A 16,066-nucleotide genomic window follows, 5' to 3' on the forward strand; every position below is an offset into this window, starting at 1 on the left:
GAAGAAAAAAGTAAAGCTTGCTGTTTGAGGTAAGAAGAGCTTAATAATTGAAATAAAATAAAATAAAATAAAATAAAATAAAATAAAATAAAATAAAATAAAATAAAATAAAATAAAATAAAATAAAATAATAGTAATAGTAATATTGAAAGGACAGAAAGAGATGAAACCCAAGAGAAACAAGAGGCACAACACACTTGGTGACCAGCTGCTGACTGATGACCAGTCCATCCCCAAGGCATCAATCCTCCTGGCCAACTTCCCTCAGTTTATACACTGGGCATGGCATTCTATGATATGGAATATCCCTTTGGCTAGTTTGGGTCAGCTGTTCTGGCCCTGCTCCCCACCAGCTTCTCATTTGTCTCCTACTGGCAGAGCATGACAAACTGGAAAATCCTTGAATTAAGGTCAGCACTACTGAGCAAAACCCAAAACATCAGGGTGTTACCAACATTATTTTTGTACTCAATTCAAAACATCACATTGTACCAGCTACTTGCTGAAGAAAATTAACTCCATCCCAGCCAAACCCGGGACACTCAGATACAGTATCAGGTCTACATATTCCCAAGCAGTGAAGGGGAGTAATCACAGACACAGCTCAGCTCACTGCATGGGACTGCAGCAACACTTACCAAGCAGATTTTTTCAGCATAGTATCAGAATTAACAAAAGAACTAAAGAGCTTCATAAATAATAAAAGAACAAATCTCACTTAAATTTAACTATTTCCCCGGTTGAAAAACAAGCAAATAAATCCAAAGAATCTGCTTAATAGATAGCCCCATATTTAATACTTAGTTGAAGAATCTTAAGATTTCATCTATGGATATATGTTTCATGTACAGATATTTATGGATATTTATGTTACCAGGACAGTGGAAGGAAATTACCGTAACCTAAGGATTGCTTGTCCTTAAAAATAAAATGAATCGAGTTCATTTGGAAAGATACTTTAAATTTCAATCTCATGGAGCCAGATTCATTCAAGAGCAGCCTCACTAATTTCAGTGTCTGTAGACACCACAAACATCAGTTTGCTTTTGCGGCTATGCTCCACCAAGATAATTTTAACTGCATTAATAACTTGAACATCCTCCTTCCCAAAACATCAGGATGAATGCAGGCAGTTGCTGTGCTGCTACAAAACAGCTTTGCGAGAGCCGAGGCAGATGAAGCTGAGGGGAGTGAGCTGGTGCAGCAATGACAGAAACCCAGACAAATCTGCACAGGGCGTCCCTTAAATCGCAGTACTGTGGAAGCTGAGGCTCGGTTAGAGATGCTGACAGCAAAATGCTCCGTGATTTCACTGCTCGTAACACAAGATGAATCACATGTTCTTCGTTGAAAGCTAATTAGATGAAGTGTCATCTCCCAAAGGCTCAAGCTGTGCAGATAACAACACCCAGATCACTGCCTGAGTGGGTGTTTCACAGCCTGAGCAGCGAATTGCTGTAAGTCACCAAAGCTGCCTCCACCGGGGTAAGAAGGAACAAGAAGGGATGGGGATGGGACACGGTGGCTGCACACACCACAGCTAGGGAGAGATGCACAGTCTGTGACATCCAGGCTGGCTCCCTCTCCCAAGGGACTGAGGCTGAGATGGCAGTGGAGTGGGAAGCCAGGGAAGGCTGGAGTTACTGGTTGAGGACAGGCATGGCTATGACCCTGCAACAAAATGCTAATGCCTTCCTTACACCTCTTCTGCCTCTCACTCTTCATCACCCAGCAGCAGCAGCCACCACTGCTCTGGTACTCACTCCATGACCTCCCTGGGCCCAGCCCCCCTGCCTGGGGCAGCAAAACACCCAGCAAAGTTGTGGCTTGGCTGTGGCATGGGGCCAAGCCAGGAAGGGAAGGACCAAGGAGGAGGCCAGGGCTTCAGACCAGCTCTGCTCTGTACGGCTGTTCAACATCCACTTGCTTCAGTGGCCTCTAACTCAACTGTAACACAGCAAATGAGGAACAATAGGTTGGTTTTATTCCAAAAAAAAAAAAGGTCTGACAAAAATTACTTCAAACATTTAAAAGTGTTGTAGTTGATGGAGTAACTAGGTTGTTGGCAAAAAGGGAGGGGAGAAACTTTACTGAAGAGATGGGTGGGGGGAATGACAAAAAACCATTTGAGAGGACTAAGTTACATTTACACTAGGCTTGTCCTTAGTCCTTGTTGTTCTCCATGTATTAACATTTGAATGCCAACCTGCTCACACTTTCCTTCCCAAGCTAAATTCTGTTTTGTGAACAAACCACAGGATCAGTAGGTTACAAAAAGAGATGCCATGAAACAATCAGAGCAGCACTTGAACAAGGCTGCACTTTGTTCCTCCACTGCCTCACCGCTCTCTTGAGAGGCATCTTTGAAAATTCCTGAGGCCAAAACACTTTATTATGTGACACACACATCTCAATCATCTTATGTTTAGACTTGAGGCACTACCCTGCAGCAGGCTGGATGGTAGAGAAAAGCTTACAGCACTATGTTACAGCCACGGGTCCTGCTGGGAGCAACTTCCCTGCACCTCTTGCACAAACCATCCAAAAATTTTAAACATATCTGAGTTTGCCCCTTCTTGCAAAGCCCTGGACTAGCAAACAACAAGTGTGAGGCAGCCGAGCTGCACGTGGAACACTGTGCACTGCAAATGCAGGCAGGCTTGGAGTCACACAGAGCGTGTCATGTCCCAGGTCACCACTGAAACACAATCTCTAATATCTCCCCTGTGCAGCTGCCACTGAGACCTGCCTGGATGTGCTGCTCCAGCCGCGTCAGTGCCCGTCCCTGGCGCACAGACCCGAGCGGTGCCGCTGCCCCAGCCCTCACAGGGCTCTGCACCCTCTGCTGCCCCCGCCCCCGCCAAAGCACAGGTACCTGGGATCCCACAGGGCACAGCTCCGCACAGCCACAGCGCCCTTTGCCGGCCGCAGCCTCGGCAGGGCTGCCTGGAGCCCCCAGCACAGCCGAGACTGGCAGGGCAGCAGAGGGGAAGGGGCTGCATCAGCTTTAGCACCCGTAAAGTCCCGCCTGCAGCCCGGGTCAGTCCTCAGAACTGCCAGAGACTACTCAAGCCTGGAACTAGCAGTGGCTCAGGCAGGGCAGAGCTCACCAATGCTGCGAGAGAGCAACCACAGGCAAGTCAAACAATTTCTCTTTTCAGCAAGCACTCAGCTGCAAGCAGAGTGCAAGTAAACAGGAATGATTTAATTACCATATAAAAGTAATTAATCACACACAGGAATCAACAGGGATGCCTTATGAGACACTGGTGGCACATTACTGTCAGCTGTAGAACAGTTAGCCACAGACCTACATGAGCAAGACCAGACACTAGTTTCTGCTCGTAGAGTAGCAGAATTATTTTGGCAGACAAAAATAGGGTTTAAAAACATCACCAAAGACCATAAAGCAATTTCAAAACAAGTAACATAAAACCAAGGCTGGGGTTGCTTCAGTGCTGCCCTTGAAATAAGAAAATAGGCAGCTGATCAAATTAATTGGTATTGCTCATCAGGAGGTTTAGTTCTTTTTCTTAGGGGGCTGGGGATGACTTACGTGACCTGAAGTATGGATTAGGCCAATGCTGCTTGTAGCAGCTGGACTGAAGGACAGACCATCCTCCCCCAGCTTCTTCCACCAGTTAGTGCACGGCCCCAGCATCCTCAAAACACTTCATGTGCTTCCTCTTCATTCTATCCCTTCTGCCAAAAGCATAGAATGAGTAATTTTGTCTGAAGTTAAGAATCTAATGCCTACCTTTGGGCTGTGATCCCATGGCAGCCACAGCCCCTGGGCCAGATCTTGCTGCCCACACATTTAGCAATGATGCCCCAGATGACTTCGAGCATGGTGAAAGATGTACCTTGAGTACAGCAGGTGTGACTAAGGACTGATGGGAGACTTGAACCTTTCTAGGCAAGCAGCTGAGGGCCAGGCAGGACACCTTACAGCACCTAATGTGGCACCAGGCAGAGACAACTAGTCAGTGGAGTCAGTTCAGCGGGCAGAATGAGTCAAGATTACCTTAAAGGAACTTAGTACCAGCTCAACTGCTCTGCTCAGTCATACACACCTAAATCCAGACACATTTAGGTGGCTTAATCCTGAGTTGGATCCCACACAGAGCCTACAGAAAGCAAGGGGACTCATCTCCCATTAACTCACTCCTGTTGCTCACGGTTTTGCTGAAATAGAACTAGGTCCTTGCCCCATTACCTTCAGATAATTATCAGAAACCTTGTGACATATGGCAACCAACTCCAGCCAGGTAACAGTTCCAAGGTTGGGGTTTTCCTCTAAATTATTTTCCTTGAGGAACAGGCCAGTGCAGCATCAGCCCATCACCCAGGAGATGATACTTTCTTTCACACACAACATCATGTATCCCACCTTATGTACATACTAGAGATTTGAGAAATTTACCTGGAAAATCAAGGACTGGACCAATCTCAGTGCTGGCATTTTATGCAAGCTCACAGAAAAATAGTCAGACATCAGCTATCCAAAGTTCTAGAAAACAAAGGGCTCCATTCAGATGCCTGAATGCCAGCATCTATGCTATTTGAGATGCCCTGAGGCACCCAAGATACACATGGGGTTGGCAGATACCACATAGGACTTATGGAAGCAGCAGCTGGAGACATGGAGACCATGCAGGATACCCCAGGGTATCTCAAATGGTACTCGATGCCAAAGCACAAGCAACTGAACCAAGTTCTAAAAATCATGTTTCATACTGAAGTCAGCTGTAGCCCTCCCATATCTAATCAATGTGTATCTTGCAGAGCAGCTAAGCTGAAAAAGAGCTACAAAAGAATTGCATCCTTATTTCAGGTCTGCTGAAATCTGGCAGAGCTTACAGACTGTGTCAGCTTATTTTGTTATGAACATATAATGCTCACTGAACCCCATGAGCTGCTGTGATAACAATCTCTGCCAGCTTGCTGAATGGATTCCTTTCAGTTGCTGCTTCTGAAGTTATGTGGTTAGAACAGAGCTTCTGCAGTATACCAGTGCACCAGGAACACCAGGTTTTAGCTAAGGGAGCAAGAAATCTGTCTGGAAAGATTAATGGGCTCAGAATTGATTATCAGACCGCAGGAGCAGAAGGTCATTGTGTCAAGGCTCCTGGCTATTGCAGTGAGAATGTATTACTGGCTAATCCTCTTACAAACACATGCACTTCCACGAGGAAGAATACCTCTAATGATTTAAGTCCAATTTTTATATAATCAGCGCACTGTTTATTATGGTGAGGTTGTTATGGCACTACAGTCTTAACTCAGCTAGATGACAGAAGAGGATACAAGTCTTTCATCTGCAGTTAATAAATCTGGGGTCCCAGGAAGGCTATGTAGGTCTTTCATAGAATAATAGAATAATTTAGGCTGGAAAAAACCTCTAAGATCATCCCAGTTCACCATTAACCTGGCACAACCAAGTCCACCACTAAACCATACTCCTAATGTCGAAGCTACACACCTTTTAAAAACCTCCAGGCATGGTGACTCCCCTATTTCCTTGGAGCTCTTCCAATATTTGAAAACCCTTTCAGTGAAGATCTCAGGACCCAGCAATAAACTTTGTACCGTAAGTATTTTCAGCAATTGGTGTTACATGAGCATGACTAGATAGATTACTAATTTTCTGGACTATCAGCAAGGAGTAGTGACACGATTTTTCCTTTAGGAGTTACTTAGTGTGAAACAATCATTGCCCAGGTTAAATCTAAAAATAAAATTAGAAGACCTAAGTGGTTAAAACCCAGAAAATATGACTTGTCTTTGGATTTTATTATTAGGAAACTTAATAAGAAACAGTTATTTGTATGTACCAGCACAGACCTTCCCATCCAGTTTAGCACTGTAAGTCATTTTTCCGTAACACGCACTTAAACAGCCTCCATCCTTGAGCACAGGTTATGTGAGTGAATACTGCCATCTAGGCAGGCTTTTGGAGGCAGCACCTATTTTAGAACATTAGTCCATGTTTGCCGGGGAAAAATATTCTACTACCCAAAACAGAGGAGAAAGGAACAATTTTTATACTATTAAAACCGACACAACACCAGCCACCAAAAACACAAAACCTGCCCCTCAACCGGACTGTAGCAGTCCACATTAAGAGCAAATATTTTCTACATGTTTATTAAGAAATATATTATTCCATATTTCAATACAGGAAACTTGAACTTAAGCTTTGCACTAAATTAGAAATCACTTTTTTCTGTGAAAACTGTAAATACAAAGTATATTTTATTAAGGCTATAAATTACCAAAGTACATTTTACTAAGGCAGTACTCTAATTGCATCTATTTTATATGCTTTGAAATACAGTAACAGTACATTTTTAGGAGACAGTTACTAAAATATCTATTCATGTTTTACAAAGACAGAAATAATTTTTAAAACTATTTTTCTTCATATGACCAAAATAGCTTCCATCCAGCACAAAAAAATATAAAGTATGTAATGCATCTATCTTATTTCAGACAATAAACAAGTTCTATACATGGCATTTACAGGAGACTTAACACAATTTGACAACAATCTCATTTTGATTGGATACATTAAGAACTGGCTTCATTATCAGGTGTGAAATTCTTTAGGGAATGCACAAACTGTGAAGACAGAATCTTACTCAAAATGGTAAGACCTGAAAAGATGACAGTTTAGCACCTTCCATAGATCCACTGATATTGAATGTGAAGTTATCCTCCTCAAGTTCTTCCCTGGTGTGTTTCACCTGTCATCTTGAGGATTGTCCTGAGCAGGTTTGTGTACAAAGGTATTCTTCTTTCTCTCAGAAAGACCCCCCTGAATAATCACAGAAATGTGATTATCTGGCTACAGCCATCCATCTCGTCCTTCCCCTATTCGGTAGGAAGCAATGCAGCATGAGACTGATTTTTACAGACAGCAAAGCAGGCAAAAAGAAGAGGAATTGCTTTTTGCACAGCTGCTTAGTAGCAAACACATTCCAATTCTAGAAGGAAGGATATTGCAGCAAAGATGTACCAATTAAGCCTCTCACTCACAGCAACAAAGCAAAAAAAGTTCTCCTCCCCTCTCAAGAAAAATGGACTTTCCCTTGCAGAAAGGGAAATCAGTATTAGGGACTGTTTTGCATGAAGCCACTCAAGTAAAACACTGATGCCACCAGTTAAAGCAGGTCTCTATCACACAAGTTGGTCTGGCTGTGTAAGGTTTATTGTGTTGAAAACAGTCACATTCAAATAACTTCTTTGGGTTCTTCCAAAACAACAGCAAAATGAAGAGACTACATGAGCATAACATGTTTTATTGAATAAAATTCTGCTTCTAATATTTACACAGTGAAGTCTAGATATAACCTAGTGAAGCACGGCAATGTGCAATTTTCATTCAACATCTGGAATATCTTTGAATACATCTGAAAGTACTTACTGTAACAATCACCTGCCCATCACTGATTTCATAATTAAGGAAAATTTGAAGTTGCTGAAGAATAGCCAAGATGAACATTCAGGATAGCTGAGTTAAAAGAAAAGTCTGCTATGTAAATTCCAAACCCAAAAGATCTGATTAAAATGTCAAGAGTTTTGAAGGCAGCTTCTGTATTTCCCTGTTGTTCTTCTCCTCTCTGCAGAAAAAATGACAAAATAAATTATAAATCTGAAGACTGAGACTAACATCTGCACATTAAACAGACAGCATACCCTAGGGTAATCTTAGTTCCTAAATTCACAATGTCTTAACTTCAAGGTGTATGAACTAAAACAAATTACTATCAATTACTTACTGATTTTGTATTAAATACTATTTTGTGTCTTTAAAGCTGCCGGGGTAGACCCACAGAAATTAGAAATGCTGCAAATGATACCTAGAGTCAGCACACTACTAATTATTGCCATTTACTCAAAGAAACTTATGATGAACTACCTTCCCTCCTACTCTAGAATGCTAAGCATTAAATGTTTTGTATTTTTTCCATTAGATATACTCTCATTCTACTATTACAGAGAAGTGGAGTCTGGTAAAGCAACTATAGTCAACACCTTTCCTGTTTACAGGGATTTTTTTAAGATAATTTCATTATTGATCTTGCATGAGTTCTCAGCAATGTCTGAATGCAAGTACAGATTTGCAGTAGCCATACTAACAGTCTAACTCATAGCTCTAATAGAGTGGTATCTTATATGTGGACTACTCACTTGTTGTAAGTAAGACATGATTCACTGACCACCTGTATGATTTTTGTCATCCAGAAGGAAAAGATTATAAACCAGGAATGTTGTGTCCTACTCAAGTTTCTGGAGGTTGTTTGTTCTAGTGGGTTACAGATAGTACTTATTAAGCAGGCAGTTTAGTCTGCCACATTTTTGATTAACGTATTGAAAGAAACTGGTTGTTAGTGTCAGGTTAAAAAGATCTTTCACAGTCTCTCATATCTTATTTACAAAACAGGGAGAGGAAGTACAGTTGTCCTGTCCTCAAGCTAACCTGTACGAAGCCCTGCCAAACAGCCAGGAGTGCAAGGAAGACACAATTACTAACTAAAGCACCTTCCAGGTCCCTTCCTGTTTCCCAGCACAACCAATTTCAACTGCATGCTTGGAAAGAAAAATAAATTTAAATCAGCCCCCTAAGATCCCCTAACATCAGCTAACCTTTAAGCACCAAGAATAAACTTCTCATAAAATAGTTCTGCAATAAAGTTCAGGGTACTGCATTTTTAGGGACTAAGTTTGTAACAATAACAATGGCTCTCCATGAACACACACACTCTCATGGAGGTAAAGTGTAACATAGCTTTAAAATCCAGAATTTGACAAGAAAACAAAATATGCAAATGTGGTAGTAAAAGCTGCAAAATATAACAGAAAAGCACTTAAATCCCTGCCATTTCGATGCTACAGCCAGCCCTCAGCATATTTGTGAACAAGAGCATATTTTATAAAACTCGTCACTATTTTCTTCGGTTTCATGGCTATCTTCTGTTTCATCTTTTAGGGATTTTTTCCTCCTCAAACAAACAGCCAGACACTGTTCCATTTACCCAGGAAATGTATATCCATCCTAATCTCACTGCTCTTTTTATGTTTATCCGTTTTCCAACTACAGAGAGTTATCTGGAACACAGCTGCCTACCTGGAAGCTATTTCTCATATACCTAACAGAGCTACAAATTTTAATAACTGAGAAGCTGCTGAAAGATAGAGACTTTGCTCTTGCCTGTCTCGTTGGTGAGGTACACAGGAGACATTAACAAACACTGTCTTTACGCAGAAAATCCATCTGTACTGACAAACTCAAGATAAGCAACTACCTGTGTGTGAGATGCTGTCAGCATAGGCTGAACAAAACTAAATGTACATTAAGATAATAATGCTAACTTTAGAAATTATTAACCACAGTACCCAGATATTTTTACTTTTCTAGTTCTCTCTCCCCTATCCCACTGGGGGGAAATGAGAGAGGCTGTGTGAGGCTGAGCTGCCAGCTGGGGTTAAACCACAACACCAGCTTGACCATTTCTGTAACTCTCAAAAGCCAACCCTACACCCCTCTTCACCACAGGAAACTCCTGTCTCTCCAACAGTAGGACATGAAGGGGCCCAACCCCTCTAACATCCAGAAGGACTGGGTGTGCTAAGATCCACACAAACTGTATAACCATTTCTCAGAACAACATATGAGATGGTTTGGAACACATAACTTCATCACTCTGTACCAATGGCAAGTAACAAATGTTACCATGAGTACAAAAATAAGCAAATGTAAAGCAATCCTTCAATTTTTTAGAAACATAAGTGAGCTACCTTAGAGGCAAACTCTGTGGAGTTGACAGCAGAATGGAGGTCTGTTGCAACTGCTGTGTCAAGTATGTAAGACCAATGTATAGCAAACAGAAAAATAAGGGAATTCTCCCCTTACAACACAGCACATTAATGTTCTCTCATAGAAAAACACAGAAAAACTTTGAGCAGCTCATTCTGTGACACTAACATCTAGTCACACCAGCCAAAAGATATAGTGCTATGGGCCCCAACATCTGGATGTTTTGTTAGACAAAGCAGAAAGCAGAGTTTTCTGTGTCGTGACACTGTTTTTCAGACAACCTCTAATAAACCTGCTCCTTGACATGCTAAATCCAGGCAAATTTTTTAGACCAGGTTTAGTGTGGATTTCCAGTGTTGAAACTGGAGTGTGCACAAATTTGATGCAATCTCAGAACCCATTTTTTCAGCTCATACCTCCCTCACTTTACCATCCTATAGAGGAACAGGGTGTTAACTAAGTCACTGAACCACCAAATGCCCTCAGTTTGTCTCCCTTTTCTTACACAGGACCAAAGGTTTGATCCTTTGATTTCCTGCGAAAAGCAACCAATCAGAGGCTATCAAGCGTGAGCCAGTAACTCGCCTCAAGGAACAGATACAACCAAACCATTCTCCTTAGGTAAGATACCCTGACTGTTACAGAGGTGCCGAACAAAAAAAGGAAATAAATCTTTAATGAGTTTACTTCAACCCAGATCAAAGGCAAGGACAACTGTTATAAAAAGAAGAGCGCTGACTACATATTCTACAAAAAATATGACCAGTCAGAAAACAGCTTTTCTTTTAATGCCAAGGAAATGAGGTGCACTAAGAACTGCATCACAGCTGGGCAAGGGAGGGGATTGTCCTGCTCTGCTCTGCACTGGGGCAGCCTCACCTCGAGTGCTGGGGGCAGTTCTGGGCACCACAATGTAAGAAAGACATTAAACTATTAGAGAGGGTCCAAGGAGGGCAACAAAGATGGTGAAGGGCCTTGAGGGGAAGCTGTGTGAGGAGCAGCTGAAGGCACTGGGTCTGTTCAGCCTGGAGGAAACTGAGGGGAGACCTCACTGCAGCTACAGCTTCCTTGTGAGGGGAGGAGGAGGGGCAGGCATTGATCTCTTCACTCTCATGATAAGGCAGGACTAAAGGAAACAGCATGAAGCTGAGTCAGGGAAGGTTTAGGTTGGATATCAGGAAAAGGTTCTTCACCAGAGAGTGGCTGGGTACTGGAACAGGAACCTTAGAGAAGTGATCACAGCACCAAGCGTGACAGAGATCAAGAAGCATTTGGACAATAATCTCAGGCACGTGATGGGACTCTTGGGGTGTCTTCCTCAGGGCCAGGAGTTGGACCCAATGATCCTGATGGCTCCCTTCCAATTCAGCATATTCTGTGATTCTATGAAATGCTCTGGTATGTCAGTAATAAGCGATTTTTGAGAAAAGTAGAACTACATTATTTTTTGAAGACACTGCATCACTGGTAGCAATCCCATTTCTCACACAGAAACTCCACTGTCTGCTATTGAGGGAAACAAACAGTGGAATGCCAAAAATCTCCTGAAAGTAACTCTATAAAGGAAATTAACATTATGGTATCAGTAACCTTCTATCCATGGCTCTAAATTTAATTCACAGTTTAATGCAGAGGTAAAACAGACAGAAGATGGCACCCCTCATATCGGGCCTGCGCCGGCTAGCTATATACAGACACGAACAGGACGGGACCACTGAAGGATGCGTTGGGAACCGTTTATTTTCTAGAATCTATATAATACATAGTTTTGTCTATGAAAAGATCCTGACAGTTCGCATCCAGGCAGCAAGCTAAAGAAACTCACTTGTTACAAGTCACTAAATACTCATCCTAGCCAATTACACAGAGAGAAAGCATCAGCAAGATCCATAACTCTGCTGCACTGAGGCCTGTCTGTTTTCTCTACAAACCTGAAACCCTCTAACTTTATAGATTCCTACAGGGCCCACCTTGGCCCTCCTGTCTTTGGTGTCAACAGCTAAAAATCCCTTGCCTGTCCATTACAGTTTCTATTGTTTTCTTCTTTTCATTTCCCATGTACAAGATCCATCAAAACTGTATCTCAAAAACTAGGTAACTGTTCAGTTAAAGGAAGAACAGAATGCATTGTGTTAACACATTTTCTAAACTGTTAAACTTTGGTCATTATACGCCAGAAGTTCTCCCACAGCAAAATTCTAAATCCTCATCAGTCCACCCCACAGTCAAATGTTACTTAGTGTAATATTATAATGAAACAAAAGATGTTACAGACTGTGAGTAACAGACACAGGAATGTGTATTACTTCACAGTCTTTGTACTCTGCAAATAGCAATCTTCAAGCATGATCAAATTACATTGAAGACTATAAAGAAAAATTATTTTTATAATAAATAATTAACCAATAGAACGGTAAGACACTACAGATGCTTCACGTATTTCCAATGGTTTGTGTGTGTTTACAATACAGAGCCAATATTCAGAATAAATTGGGTGTTATTTCTACATTGCAGGATTACAGGCCACCCCGAGGAGTGAAAAATTATAAAATTTAACACTATGGTTTGCCTATGAAGTAACTCTTGAGTATTCTAATAGAGATGAAAATATATTCTCTGCATAACTATTCTTTTCACCCTTCACTTTATACTCTTTTCACTGCTCAAGATTCAAGACACCAAATTTTTAAATTGATTAAGCAAGGTAATTCATTTTAAACACTGATTTCAATGGCAGTACTCAAAAATATTCAGACGCCTTTGAGACTGAAGGCCCAAAGCTGTAAGAGGCAATTCTTATTAAAAACAATTAAATAAACTAATAACTTAAATAAATAATGTAATCATTAATAAATTAATTAAATAAACAAGTAGTACTATAGGCCCAAACCTTGCAGTAATCCTGTCAGAACCCTTGCAGGTAACCTGTCAGTACAAGCTGTTATTTCTCACCTGTACTATTGCTCAGTAGTTAATCATTCTTCTAAGAGCATCATAGCATTTCCATTTGTCTGGGATGTAGAAAGGCTCAAAGATGTGAGGGAAGGGAGTGTCATAGCCACATACTCTTGCAATAGGAGCTTCTAAATTCAAAAAGCATTCCTCCTGTTAAGAAAAATACAGAATAAATGTTAGTGAGGACATTCTTTTCAGGAGTCTTGCATCACAAATTGGGGTCATATGAACTTTGCCAGACAGACAGTCCTGGAAACTCAGAAGTTCTATTTATATCACTGAATAAGTAGTCATAACCAGAATAGTTTTCCTCTTGCACAAAGGTCCTAATTAAAAATACAAATCGTATTAATGTTATTTTCATTCTCTGCATGTGCGCTGCATTAAATCATAGGCAGATTATATTTAAGACATCTGCTATACATTCAGACAACTGCTGCCAAGAAAAAAACATTTTAAGAGCAAAGGAGTTAGAGTCTCTTTCCTGTGCCACTTTTAAACATATAGAAAAATTATATAATCTAAGAGTGCAGATTATTTAGTGGATAAAGGAATATCATATTCAAATTTCTTTCAACTCTTAGATTATTAGGCTCTGTCTAAGCATTAAGCAGTTAGGAAAAGTAAGTGGATTTGCATATCTCCAACTTTGAGTCAAATCCATGCTCTACTCTACCCCCCACAATTTGTGTTCTACTTGGAGATCAGATTTAATAATGACTCATAATGTTTCATTACTTGACTTAGAACAGCACAAAATATTACAAACGCTACATTAATTTGAAAGTAACCTGTAAATAAGTAACATGATCAGCCTTAATAACCAAATAAATAGTGGGGGTTCCATCTTCTTATTCTCAAATGCCAGAATGATGGCATGGACTACAAAAATCTGCAAGTGGATGTAGAAATAACTTAGCCAGACCAAACTGATGTTGATGCTAATTATCAGCTCCCTTTTCTCCCCATATCTTTAGTATAGGTATTTGCTTTCCAAAGCAGACAAATGAAGTGATAAAACATGTCTCCTCCTGGTCTCTCCTTTATGGCATGCATCAACTGAGAAATCCTGGCCAACTTCCCCTGTACTTGGCTCAGCAAAATGGAAGATGAAGTATTATCTACCGGCCTTTTTCCGCCAGGCCCACAGGGAAAATAGTTAAAAAGCCTTTCTACAAATGCTTGAACAAAAAGTTAAAATGCTTTTCTACAAATGAGTGCCAAGTATTTTCTCAGACTGATGAACTGTTTTGAATGCACGTTGCCTTGCAGTCCATGGCAGCATAATTCTACTTACTGTGCTTTCTGTACATCACAATATTTGGCAGTATAGAAGGTACTGGTAACATAATGAGATCTCAACCTTTCACTCCAGCATTATGAGATGGGTTTTTCTGGACAATGAACCAAAGTAAAAAGTCCAAGAAATCTTGTGATTGCACACAGTATCAATTACAATTAATAGTGCATTAACTCACCTAGAAAACTTCACAATCTGAGTAGGTCTGAGGTAAAAGATAAAGGCAAACAATAGAAATATTTTTGAGCTCCATTTCCAGGCACTCTTTTCTTTGCAAAGCAAAAGATTCACGTTAGTACAAAACCCTGGAAAGCAGAGTGTAGTAAGTCCTTTATCTGTCCACGAGATAGATCACGATGTCCTGCTCTGACTTGCTGGCAAGGGTGATTTTGATACTAAACAGTCCTTGATTCCCATGTTGTAACTGACCAATAAGACAAGGCAATAGATTTTGGAGCATCCCAAAACTGACTGCCCAATCCACCTGTCAGTTACATTATACCAAAACATGCAAGTATATTCTAGACGCGCAGGCTCCCAGCCCTGCGGTGCTGTTTTCAAGTGCCCAACATAGACCACTATCTAGAAGACAGGCTGTTTAAACAAACTGATATCTCCCCAGGAAAGACATTAGGAAAAAACTTTACAGTTAAATGGTTTTGGAATAAAGTAGTAGGCATGGGATTTCTGGTTCAGTGTAAAATGTTTAGTTTTGAATACCTGTATGAAAAAGTCATACTCGATTAGCAGGATATCCATAACCTCCAAAATTCAATTAAAGTAAAAAATTATTATATGGTTAGAAAAGTGTTTATGAAACCAACAGCTATAGTTATTAGTTCAATCTAGCTAATTTTTTTTTAATGTGAAAAAAAACCCAACGAAACATTAAATTGCTGTTCTTGCCCTGCTTCCTAACTGCAGAAGCCAAATCCTGGCCTCAGTTATTCAATATGACCTTTGCCAATTTTCCTTCATTTGCCTGATTTTCACTGAAAGCTTTCTGGAAAATACATTATTACATTAAGATATAAAGGCATATAATTGGTTACATAATTCTATTTGAACATGTGATGCTTAATACACACTCATTAAGACTTTTCAAAACACCTTCAGAGCACAGGTCCCCAAAAAAAATCTGTTCTTCTGTTCTTGAAATTCACAGCAATCAGTCAAATGTATCACACACACAACACTTTAAAACAATCACATGCCTTGATTTTTTTAGAATAGGACCTAAAACCAAGGACTTGCTGGATGTTACATAATTGTATGTGAAATGGATCCTCCAGTATGTGGTACACTCAATCTATTTCCCCAGATTACAATATCCCAGTATGCTAATATAGAAAATTTTATCCCAGTTTCTTTTATCTTTATTTAAAAGTATATTTTACTTTTATCAGAGATACAGGTACTCATTGCTAAATCAGGGTTCTGAGTTAAAAACTCTTAAAAATCTTTGAATGAGAACTGCAGACATTTACAGAGATATACAGTTGTACAAAAAAGATAAAATAAAAAATCAAGTCCATTATTGGGTATTCCTGAAAGAAAACATTACTCATCCATCTGCAATGTATGGAAAAATAAAGCAATCTCATCTGCTGTTTGGAGGAAGTGCTTTCAGGCATCTGGGCAAGAAGAAGATAGCTAAAAGAGTTTTTTCTCCAGCCTGTCCTTCCTCTGAAGGGAATCTCTACAATTCCACAGTCACAATAAACAGACCTTCAAATGCAAACACTTTGGTAAGTAAGTACTGGTAAACAAGATTATGTAATGCATAGCTAGCAAATCAGACAAATTCAAATTCAGTCTTTCGCCCATTACAATCTTAATTTCTTTATTTCTATATTTTGGATCTATTTCATTTTCCGCTGTAGCTGGTATGGATTAAAATCCATAAACAGGACTTTTAAAAAATTTTTAATTTCTATTGTGTTTAGAATACTTCCTAAGTGAGAAAGCTTTCCTTTAAAAATAAATTAGTT

The 16,066-nt window shown here is 40.2% G+C and overlaps 1 protein-coding gene across 1 annotated transcript in view; it reads right to left on the reverse strand.

Moving 5' to 3' along the window:
• Window positions 1-7,290: 7,290 nt before the first annotated feature.
• Window positions 7,291-16,066, reverse strand: part of BCKDHB (branched chain keto acid dehydrogenase E1 subunit beta) — a 108,404-nt gene continuing 99,628 nt past the window's right edge. The window contains exons 10-11 of the mRNA XM_030944590.1: window positions 12,773-12,925; window positions 7,291-7,622 (exon numbers count right to left, since the gene is read on the reverse strand). Coding sequence (XP_030800450.1) covers window positions 12,785-12,925 — 141 coding nt within the window. The 3' untranslated portion in view covers window positions 7,291-7,622; window positions 12,773-12,784. The remainder of the gene's footprint in view (window positions 7,623-12,772; window positions 12,926-16,066) is intronic.

The sequence above is a fragment of the Camarhynchus parvulus genome, chromosome 3 (genome assembly GCF_901933205.1).
Source record: "Camarhynchus parvulus chromosome 3, STF_HiC, whole genome shotgun sequence".
Lineage (NCBI taxonomy): Eukaryota > Metazoa > Chordata > Aves > Passeriformes > Thraupidae > Camarhynchus > Camarhynchus parvulus.